Raw genomic sequence first — 10601 nt, forward strand, 5'->3', positions numbered from 1 at the left:
GTCTGACTTAGGACACCTTCAAGTGATGCTGTCTTGGCCTGCTTTCCACATTTCCAGCCCCTACACAGCAGGTCTGAACATCCACAAAGCCAGGAACTGCTTGGTAACTGCCAATAACTACTGCTGCACACTCTGCACATGCCAGCCCATTACTCAGCACATCACTATAGGGCTTCTGCCCATGCTCTAGCAGCCCACATATAATAGTTCCATCACATTTTAGAAGCCTTGGCCCTCTGCCCAAGCTCTTCTCATCAGCATCATAGCCCACACAACATGTCCATATGCAGCACACCAAGTAACTGCCATCATCCCACTCATACAAGTTCATGCATTATGCTAGCACCAACCAGCCCTATGCCTTACACAACATATCATCATCACAGCAGCCCAGCACTGCCTTGCACCTAAGCCACCAAACCCACATACAAAGCAACCACTAACCAAGCAACCATGCCATGAACTATCACATAGGGTCAGCACCATCACATAGGGTCAACACCACCTGCTGCTGCCCATCAGCACCAAAGCCATCTCTGCCCACCATGGCCCTCCTCTGCCATGGCCTTGGGGCATCATGTGGAGCAAGATGCCTCCAAATGCTACCCCTCATCATGTTTATCAATCTGAATCCAACAGGGAGACTGGGCTTGTCCCCCTCAAAGAGCAATTAGGAGCTTCACTAGATAGGCATGAGGAGCTATTAGTGTCTTGAGAAAACATTGAGCCATGTGACTGGCCCGATGTTGTCCAAGCACTCCAATTCCCCATGCCATCATTAGCAACTTATAAAGCTCCTAACACAAAGATAGGTATAACGCTTGCATCTTCTATATTACCATGGCCTAGTAGAGCTTGAACCAATAATCATCTTTCGGCTAACCTAGCATGCTATGTCTCTCAAGACCAAGAAGGGGCAGTATCAACAAGGGGCAATATAAGAATATTCACTTATTGTCCATCGACTATGCCTTTCAGCCTGATCTGGCCCTTTTCCTTCTTTTTGTTGTTGGATATCTCGTTCATACACATCTTCTCTTTGTTTCTTGAGCTTATAGTGGGCTACAAACACATGGGGGTAGATAATATTTAGATTCCTGCCTGTTTGTGATATGAGTAGCTTCTCCCTCGTGACATTTATGAGACTATCTCACGAGATAAAAAGTTTTCATTATGGGTTATTTTTCTCAATTATGATAAGAGGAAGGCTTTTTTGTTTTTTTTTTGTTTTTGTTTTAAAATCTACACTGTACTTATTACACAGGCCGAATGCTTTTTTCCAACTATGATGGGAAAGGCTTTTTGTTGTTATATGTTTTAGAGTCTACAGTGAACTTATTACAAAGGCCGAATGAATTTTTAAGAGGAAGACATTTTTGTTGTTTGTTTTAAAATCTACACAGTACTTATTACACCAGGCCAAATGAAAGAATGGAAAAGGTGATACAAACAAGAGTACACGTGCGACTCGAACAGCAAATACACTAATGTCTTCCATTAGGAGTTCCACTCATGTAGGACATTTTAGGAGTATATATTTGCCCACTACTTGTATATATTCATATACCACCCACCTCTATGTTGCAAGTGCTTTGCTAAGTTGTAACAAAAACTCTGTATCTTTTTTCTCTCAATCAGGGCCGGCTCAAGGCCTAGGCAAGTTAGGCCTAGGCCTAAGGCCCCACCCAAAAAAAAAAAATTCCTTAGGAAAAAAAAGCCCCACTTTTCATAGTTAAAAGCCCAAATTTTTATACAATCATATATATTTTTTAAATGTTGTACATTTTTTTTAGTAGTGATATACAAATTTTACTATTGGCTTACAAATTGCCATGTTATTAATCACAAAAAACATGATATAAACATTCATTAGTTAAATTGATGAAGTTTATCAATGAGAGACAATATCACATTATATTTTGAACATTTTATAGTGCTTTTAATTAGCACATTTTTCTTTTTCATTTCTATTAAGACTCTCAAAGTACGAGACCAATAGAACCTTAACTCAATTGAAACCCTAAAATATTTCAAAAAGATGTTGCAAATGTGTTAAATCATCAATTATAGATTAATCTCCCCTAAGAGTTTGAGACTTTGATTTTTGTAAATTAATATCTTACAAAACCATACACCAAATAATATCTATCTCTCTCTCTCTTAAAATCAAAATATGAAATTAAAAATTAGATTACAACTTTATTTAACTATGCATCGTCTTATATCCAAAAAAAGTATCTTTTTCAATCATAATATATTTTTATTTCTTTTTATTAATATTTATAATTCAACTATGATATTCAATTCTCTATATGAAATTAACATTAGTCTAGTTGGTATTATTTATGTATTTAATGTATCAAATTAACCTTAATTTGATTAGTATTAAATAATTTTGTTTAATTAATATTTACATATTAAAAGCCCCATATAAATTTTTCGCCTTAGGCCCCAAATTATGTTGGGCCGCCCCTGCTCTCAATGAATGATAAGCGGTCAGTGGTGGTAGCAATGGCAAGGGTGGTGATTGTTTTCGACTTTGACAAGACTATCATAGACTGTGATAGTGATAATTGGATCGTGGATGAGTTGGGTGTCACCCAATTGTTCACTCAGCTCCTCCCTACCCTGCCTTGGAACTCTCTCATGGTTCTTTTTTTTTCCCCTCTGAGAAATAAGTATTAGTATGTTATGTATGTAAATAGTTGGTAATAGGGTTGATGTTTTATCATTTTTTTCTTAAGCAAAACCAAACCACAAGTCTGATTATGAAAGTATTAGAGAATAATTTAAATTCTGTTTTTTTTCCTCTTCCTAAAAAAGACTTTTATGAGTTAATTTTCCATTGGTTGATTATTATAATAATTATTATTATTATTTATAAATACAATAGGTATGTGATGCTGACTTATTATTTTGGTTCTAGGATTGGATTTATTGTAATTACGAGGTTCTCACGTGTCATGCTTTGTATGCTATTATATTTTCAGGATAGGATGTTGATGGAGCTTCACTCTCAAGGAAAGACGATTGAGGACATTGCAGAGTGCTTGAAAAAGGTTCCATTGAATCCCAGGATTATATCTTCAATTAAATCAGCACATGCTTCTGGGTACTTTCCTAAACTTAAAAATTCAATACACACAATGCAATTTGATTTAATTGGGCCTTGGTTGAACTAGTCAAGGCTTACTTCTTAATATACTCTCTTTCCCATCTTTCTTTATCTTTTGTTCTATATTAATAGTCTTATTTAGTAAATTCAACTTTTTAAAGGAACATTATTTATAAATACGTTGTCTTTCAAAATAAAAGTTACCAGTTTTCAAAACTATTCTTCTTAATGATAACTACATTTTAGAACATCCAAAAATAGAATAGAAGACTAATAATTTAGAACGAATGCTACATAAATTCTCTTTTGCTATTTAAACTCAACTAAGGTCATATGTTGAGTATAACATAGATACATACATATGAAATATAACATGTTATGTGTTGTTTTAGTTATGAGTTATGAGTTTGTTAAGGACTATGTTGTAATGATGCATTAAATTGCAGGTGTGATTTGAGGATAGTCAGTGATGCAAATGCATTTTTCATTGAAACAATCTTGAAACATCATGGGCTGATAAATTGTTTCTCAGAAATCAACACGAACCCAAGCTTTATTGATAGGGAAGGTAGGCTTAGAATCTTACAATTCCATGATCTCAATACGCCTCCTCATGGCTGCAATATTTGCCCTCCCAACATGTGCAAGGTAAATAAATTTGTCACCCAACAAATTTTCCTAGTACCAAAAGACTAAGGATTACAGTATTCCTTTTTGGTTGAAACTTATGCTTCATTGCATCTTCTACTTGTTATATCCAAGACTTGGACGGAAATCAAACTAAGCATAATTTTCAATATGGCGAATTGAGTTCCCTCGTCAAAGAATTAATGAAAGGAGATAATTCTTGCAAACTGATGTGTCATTAATCCAAATATATCTATTATGTCATTGAATCACAATCAATCAGTTTTAAGAGTCATTTGCAGTAAAATTGGTAGTAACAGAAATTTTCAGTTGATGTTAGTATGTCTTCCAACAGGGTCTAATAATGGAAAAGATCAGAGCTTTTGTATCAGCAGAGGGAAATAAGCGGTTCATCTATCTTGGTGATGGATCCGCAGATTTCTGCGCCAGTTTGAAGCTTGAAGGAGGAGATTTCCTGATGCCAAGGAAAGATTTCCCAATCTGGGAAATAATATGCACCAACCAAAGACTCATAAAAGCAAACATTCATGAATGGAGCAATGGGGAGGACCTTGAAACCACACTGCTCAAGTTATTGAACTCAATCTTCCTTGAAGAAGAGAAAAGCAGTGTGAGAACTGATCAGTTGGTTGAAGTTGATTGCAAGTTCCTCACGAGTTCAATCATTACCCATGCATGATACCTTTAGCTATGCTCTCCCAGTTCCCCAATAGTTGTATGGGTCTCCATTTTGTGGTTATAAGAGTGCCACTTATGTTTCTAATGTAAGAACCTCTTATTAGCTTTTACCAATTGCAAATTACAATAACTCTGCGTCTTCTTGACGAGAAACTAAATTAGCTTTTCTCTGCATGGAAATCATTTTCCTTGAAGAATGAGACAACTACAGCTGTAATGATTATCATTTTCATGATAAGTGTTGGGGTTCAATCTCAACCAACCCAACATGCACATATCATTTTTATATCAAAATCACGCACAAGAATTCTCTGTTTCAATATTTTAGATAAAGTAAAATCCCAACATTCTATATCAAAGCCTCGCACAAAATTTTTAGTGTTCAATTTCCAACATTCAATAAAATACAAAATTAAGACCGCCAAAAAGTGGAGTATGACGCACCTGGAAGCCAATAATGGCCCTCGCGTGGCTTATTGGGGCCCAAATGAATGGTCAGTACAAGCTGAAAACACACTAATTATTCTCCAAATGAGAAATGCTAGGGATACCAATTTTATGTCATAACTTGCCACATAATGAGTTGTGATTGGTAAAGATGTGTTAATGGGTCATATGGGAACACACCCTTACCAATTACAACTCGCCATGTGGCAAGTTGTGGCACAAAATTGTGCCAAAATTAGTGTCCCTAGCATTTCTCTCTACAAATATGTTGCTTTCAAACCCAAAAAGGGTCCTAGTCACTGTTTTTTTTTTTTTGGTTTCCCACAGTGTTTCCTCAAGGCTTTCAACCAGAAACTAATCACTGTTCGTGCCGGGTGAGCCCACGAAGGGGTAAAGCACTGACCAAGGAAATTATTTTCAAAGTGCAGGTAGCAGGACTCGAACTAGGGAGCACACCTAGTCGAGCCAAGTACAAGCACTTTGAGACCAAGAGCCCACGAAGGGGTCCTAGTCACTGTTTATACATCAACAAAAGTGCCTAATATAATAATTATTAAACAGAGCATAGTAAAAATGGAGATATACATAAGCCCACTTCCCCTCCACGTATGAACCAACCAAAAATTCCCAAACTTAAAAAAAGCATGACAATCCAGCTTACCTAACAAATCTCTTGCATAAGCATCTAAGGTATACAATTAAATAATGTGCCAAGAAGAAGATATATTTTAAAACTTGAAAAAAGCAAAGTCACCATCAATTATTGTTCTTATTATTACAATTTGTTCGTCACTGATGAATAATTATTTGAGGATTTACAGACAGCTCAGCCTACCTCAACTAACATACATAGATGGTTACAAATTAAAGAATGACAATATATACTTCCTTTTCTAAATTTTTTTTCCTTACATCTTTCCTTTTCCCCCTTTTATCTACAACACCCTATCAATCCTCTCACTTTATCATCCCCAACCAATCAAGAGAAAATACAAAATCTATATGATAGATTACAGAAGGCAAATTTCCCCACATTCCATCTTTTTCCTTTCTTTTCTTTTAGTAATAGGTAAGTTACACGCTACTAACCGGTAAGTGTACATATTCTCCTTTTAGACTTCCAATGAAATTCGTGTTTTAATTGGTTTCAACTTTAGGCCCATACTTTCGGGGGAGAGAAGTTCCGGGGCAATGCAAGATGGACTCAAGGGGCTCCTTGGGCTGACACTTAATTGAGATGGCCGGTACAAGCCATATCCCATGAGGAAGTACTCCAATGGTATTAACATAGCATGGGGCTGCTCCTCTGTCACCATTGACCCACATGCCTGAACCTGTATGTCCCCATACCCTCCAATCAATAAAACTCACTTCCATATTCATAACAGCTTAATGTATATAATTGAAAGGAATAGACCCGCGTTACATACCTCAACTAGTGCACTGTATCGACTATCTAGATTGGAAATCATGTGGAGAGCCTCAGAATGAAATGGTGAGTTATCCCCAACAAAAATTAGAGAACGACATTGTAGTTTTCTCAATCCCTCAGTAATGTCAGGTCTCCTGATATTCATAAAACAATAATACAGTTATTCCAAATCTAAGGCATAAGCATGTCTGTGAATCACATTGTTTTAAAGTGAGATTTAAATCAAGAAACCACTCAACCAGTCTTCTTAAAGCATTAAAACAATTAATGAAGGCATATTCAATGGTACATTGTTTGCCAGTCACTGTAAAAAAGGTTACCATATCAATGGTTGCAATCCTCACATTGATCAGAGCTCACTGACTAATATGATTTATAGCCAACTTAAGATATATTCGGGGTTTATATTATACAGAAAGTCTACACTGATATTTAATGATTTCAAAATAGACATTCATGCTCTCTATTTATGGAAAATAAAGAAAGACCATCCTAGGAACAGGGTTTACCCATTAATTGCTTCAAGAAACCGCCAAACATTTGAACTCTGCCTCTCCTCCAAAGACTGTTGAAAGAAAAAAATGACAAGGAAATCAGATAAGTGCTCAGCCTCTGACCACCACAATCAATCTTTTTTTTAATTAATGAAAAGCTTATTGAAAAAAATAATAATAATGAAAGGTAGGAAAAGCTAGAGGACTAACTCTTCTACAAGCCTGAACTATATCAGACTCTAGTACTTGAGCATTGCCACGAACATCCTGCGACCAATATTTAAAATCCAATCACTCAACAACTAGAAACACAAAGATTGCTTGAGAGGAATTGAAGCACAGGTATACCTTGCTGAAGTACCTCTTAAGCAATAACTCCTTCACCACTCCACACATGCCATAGAAGTAGAGTAAATTTGACATTACCTGCCAATGATATTAAATCTTATAAGAATAAGATTCCCTAACCCCCAATAAATAGTGAAAAGGTTCAGAAAAAGAACCTTATTATACAACCATTCCGTCCAAGAGGGTGCTTTGCATATAGGAGAAACAAGTATCAGACCAAGAACACGCGGTCTATATTTCATCTGTTGTCAAGAGTAACAGTAAGATCAGCTAATCCCCAAGAGACAACCTAAAAGTCACTTACAAGCAAAAAATGTATACCATGCCAAGGATGAGAACTTACTGCAAATAGGGTAAGGATGTAAGCTCCAGCTGTAACCCCCAAACACATCACAGCGCCAAGTCTAAGTGCGCGCACGAGAGAGAGAGAGAGAGAGAGAGAGAGAGAGACATCAGTTGCCTTTCTTCATTATATCCAAACATAAGTAAATGATGATGATGCATGAACAAAATAACAGACGCATGGGCTGTTTGATATGAATAGTCGGAATATCTTTTTCCACCTTTTTCAGACAACTAGAAGAAGCATTGAAAGCCAACGGAAATTATAATACAGCCATACAAACCATTTGAAGCAAATGAGAGACAACTCTTACAAAAATTTCTGATTAGCTGACATTTAGAAGATAGAGCACATTAATATTAAGTGGAGAAAAAAATTACCCAAAATAGTTGAGAACCTCGACAATCTGATCTGCTAAATCATCAGCAGAAAGCACAGGGTTGTCAGGACCAATATCAGCAGCTCCCAACTGCAACAGCTCTTGAAGAAATAAATTATGTGAATTAAAAGCATTCAATGAAAGAGATAGTACAGAAATGCAGACAAGAAAATCCAACAGAACCAAGATAAACAGACAAGCTCGCGAGTTACAAACCTCGTGTCCTGGAGGACTGATATGATATATGCAAAAATTGTGTAGTAACAACGAACATGCTTCTGGACAAAAGAATAATCCTTGAAAGCAGGAAACATCTGATCAATCACGTGCATAGAGAAAAATCTAAGTTAGAGTAGATAGCTTGATGAAACTTCCTTATATTACCATTTGACTTCTTAATTTCACAATGCAAAAAATGGGCATATACTGCATATTTTCATTTCTCATACCCAACAACATGTTGAATTTAGATTCAAATTCAAACTATGCCCATCAAGAATGCAATTATTTTGACAAGGGTTGATAGAAATTTTCAATTTTAGGAAAAAATTATGACTTTTTTTAGAAACAAATCATTATTCAAGTCCCCTAGCCAATGTAATTTGGTTATACCAATTATGTACAAAAATTCCTGACAATGTAAATTCTCATAAAATCTTGCTTCATACTCATAATTTCCCAAAATTTTGGACAATCTGATCTAGTTCTCCGTACTGATTTCATAGCAATTAACTACACCAAAAATTAACTGTGTACACTGACACTGAATTAATAAGTTTATCAACCAATTCTACCACTACTTAACTGGTTTGGTGAGTAAGTAATGCAGCAATGGACATGCTGGATCATGACAATCCATATGTATGAGCAACAGAAAGACAGAAAAAAATTCATGTAAAATATTAAGTTTAGTTTACTTACGATTTAGAGATAAGTCAGGATAAGTGACAAGAGCTGGCTTGTCCTGATCCCCAAACACAGCAACAGACACAGGACCGTGACAAGTTTTTATAAGATGCTCCTGCAAGACATTTTTGAAAGTGCACATACAAATTTTAGTCATATTCATAAAATTAAGCAGAGCAAATTAAACATGGAGTAACCATTTTTCTTTTCCTGTCCAATCTGGTAATCAAGCAAAACCTATCATAACCTCATAATAACCATTAAGAGGTAAAACCTTCCATCACAAGTCCACTGCCTTTTGGGGGTTCTTTACTTCAAAAAGTAGAACATTCAAGGCACACTCACATTAAATATATAAATGCAACCATATTTTCATGTGCAGTTGTACCTCTCTTTTTCCATTAATAAGTTACACACCCACTTAGTGATTCTTGAACCCAAAAACCTCACCCTCAAATCTCTATACTATTATTATAGAAGGCAGAAGCCCTATTTGAGCTAGAACTCATTGGCACATGTGCAGTTGGTAAAGTGTATAATGTAACCAAAATTCACAAGTGCAGTTGCACCTTAAAAGAACAAGCCTAACTACTTTGCACATATTGTCAAATTAGCATTCTTTCACATAATCAAGTTGTCCAAGTTCAAAAATCAATCAACCACATTTATCAACTAATTGAAAAATAGATTGAGCTTATATTGATCGATCACTAATTTGAGAATTTTTTAAGACATTTCAAACACAGCAAAAGTGACTAAATAAATATAGCTCACAAAACAACAAATTCCTTATTAAGACTTTAAGCCAAAATCCCCAAAACCCAGAACAATTATCAAATTCCAAAAGAAACACCCCCACAATACATTGTCAAAAACAGAAAAAGAATCCCCACACTGCCTGCATTGAAAAAAATTCAAACTCTTAATAATCATTAGAAGTTTACTATGTTGGATGCTCAAACTCAGAATCAAAGCCTGAAGGTACTGGTTTCTTGCCATTTCACAAAAAGCTTAATTCATGCAACATTTGCATTCAACAGCAAAGATATTCCACCAGAATTTACATTCAAAACACAAAACAAAATCAACAAAGGATAGAGACCAAGACAATATAACAATCACATAAATTGTAAATAAATAAATAAATAATAAAACTCTTTGATTCAATTCTTAGAAGAAAAAAAAAATCAGTTGAGGCATGATACTAAAACTCTTCAATTAAAATTTTAGTTTTTTTTCCTGTTCCATAAACTAAATATTCTTTTTTTCGTTTCCTAAATTTTCTCAGCAACCAAACAAAGCGTATAAGAACGCACATTGAGATGAATGGAATGCGTGTGTGTGTGTGTGTGTGTGCATTAGTTTACCTTTCCGCCAAATGCGATCCCCTCCATATCAACCGACACTGAATCGCTTGAATCCCCCATATCTCTCTCTCTCTCTCCCTTTCTCTCTCTCAGTTTGGAGAGGCATTGGCTTTGGCTTCCATGGCTTATATAACACACACACACACACACACACTCTCTCTCTTTCGCTATTTGAAAACTAAAAACTCGTTGTTAACTCGGCCGTGTCTTGGACGAGTCACCGACGCTTGATTCAAGAGAGAGAGCTCACGAGAGGTCCACACGAATCCTAAAACCGGAGACTCTGGTCAATATTTAACCAGGGTTAACAGAGGCCGACAGTTTTTCCTTTTTCCAAATTACCTTGTTACCCTTGTGACCGACGACTATGGTTTAGGTTTTGGGGCTACATTACAATTTTTATTTTTATTTTTCCTTTTCACCCTTGAAATTTAGGTTTTTTTT

The 10601-nt window shown here is 35.8% G+C and overlaps 2 protein-coding genes across 5 annotated transcripts; one reads left to right on the forward strand and one right to left on the reverse strand.

Annotated features, from left to right (window-relative positions):
• Positions 1-1541: 1541 nt before the first annotated feature.
• Positions 1542-4551, forward strand: LOC126708564 (thiamine phosphate phosphatase-like protein). The gene is made up of 5 exons (XM_050408355.1): positions 1542-1627; positions 2476-2649; positions 2991-3112; positions 3562-3763; positions 4098-4551. The coding sequence occupies exons 2-5, from the start codon at positions 2482-2484 to the stop codon at positions 4440-4442; spliced, it is 837 nt and encodes a 278-aa protein (XP_050264312.1). The 5' UTR covers positions 1542-1627; positions 2476-2481; the 3' UTR covers positions 4443-4551.
• A 1063-nt stretch (positions 4552-5614) lies between these two features.
• LOC126708574 (protein NDL2-like) lies at positions 5615-10355 on the reverse strand. Of its 4 annotated transcripts, none has more exons than XM_050408375.1 (11): positions 10158-10355; positions 8806-8905; positions 8101-8180; positions 7886-7974; positions 7506-7566; positions 7318-7404; positions 7163-7240; positions 7025-7081; positions 6830-6885; positions 6319-6454; positions 5615-6222 (listed from the first exon to the last, which is right to left on the reverse strand). In XM_050408375.1, the coding sequence occupies exons 1-11, from the start codon at positions 10215-10217 to the stop codon at positions 6001-6003; spliced, it is 1026 nt and encodes a 341-aa protein (XP_050264332.1). In that variant the 5' UTR covers positions 10218-10355; the 3' UTR covers positions 5615-6000. The 4 variants fall into 4 exon arrangements, with proteins under 4 accessions (XP_050264332.1, XP_050264323.1, XP_050264338.1 ...); XM_050408366.1 differs by having other exon boundaries at positions 8101-8198; positions 10158-10348; XM_050408381.1 differs by having other exon boundaries at positions 7886-7985; positions 8101-8198; positions 10158-10232.
• Positions 10356-10601: the final 246 nt, after the last annotated feature.

The sequence above is a fragment of the Quercus robur genome, chromosome 2 (genome assembly GCF_932294415.1).
Source record: "Quercus robur chromosome 2, dhQueRobu3.1, whole genome shotgun sequence".
NCBI lineage: Eukaryota > Viridiplantae > Streptophyta > Magnoliopsida > Fagales > Fagaceae > Quercus > Quercus robur.

Bases quoted from the DNA above. Each gene is read 5' to 3' on its own strand.
- LOC126708564 (XM_050408355.1), top strand. From the start codon at position 2,482: ATGAATGATAAGCGGTCAGTGGTGGTAGCAATGGCAAGGGTGGTGATT. The intron at 2,650-2,990 runs GTTCTTTTTTTT...TTATATTTTCAG, and splicing joins TGCCTTGGAACTCTCTCATG to GATAGGATGTTGATGGAGCT. The intron at 3,764-4,097 runs GTAAATAAATTT...GTCTTCCAACAG, and splicing joins GCCCTCCCAACATGTGCAAG to GGTCTAATAATGGAAAAGAT.
- LOC126708574 (XM_050408366.1), bottom strand. From the start codon at position 10,217: ATGGGGGATTCAAGCGATTCAGTGTCGGTTGATATGGAGGGGATCGCA. The intron at 7,082-7,162 runs GTATACCTGTGC...TATTGGTCGCAG, and splicing joins TTAAGAGGTACTTCAGCAAG to GATGTTCGTGGCAATGCTCA. The intron at 6,455-6,829 runs GTAAACCCTGTT...TATGAATATCAG, and splicing joins TTTCTTGAAGCAATTAATGG to GAGACCTGACATTACTGAGG.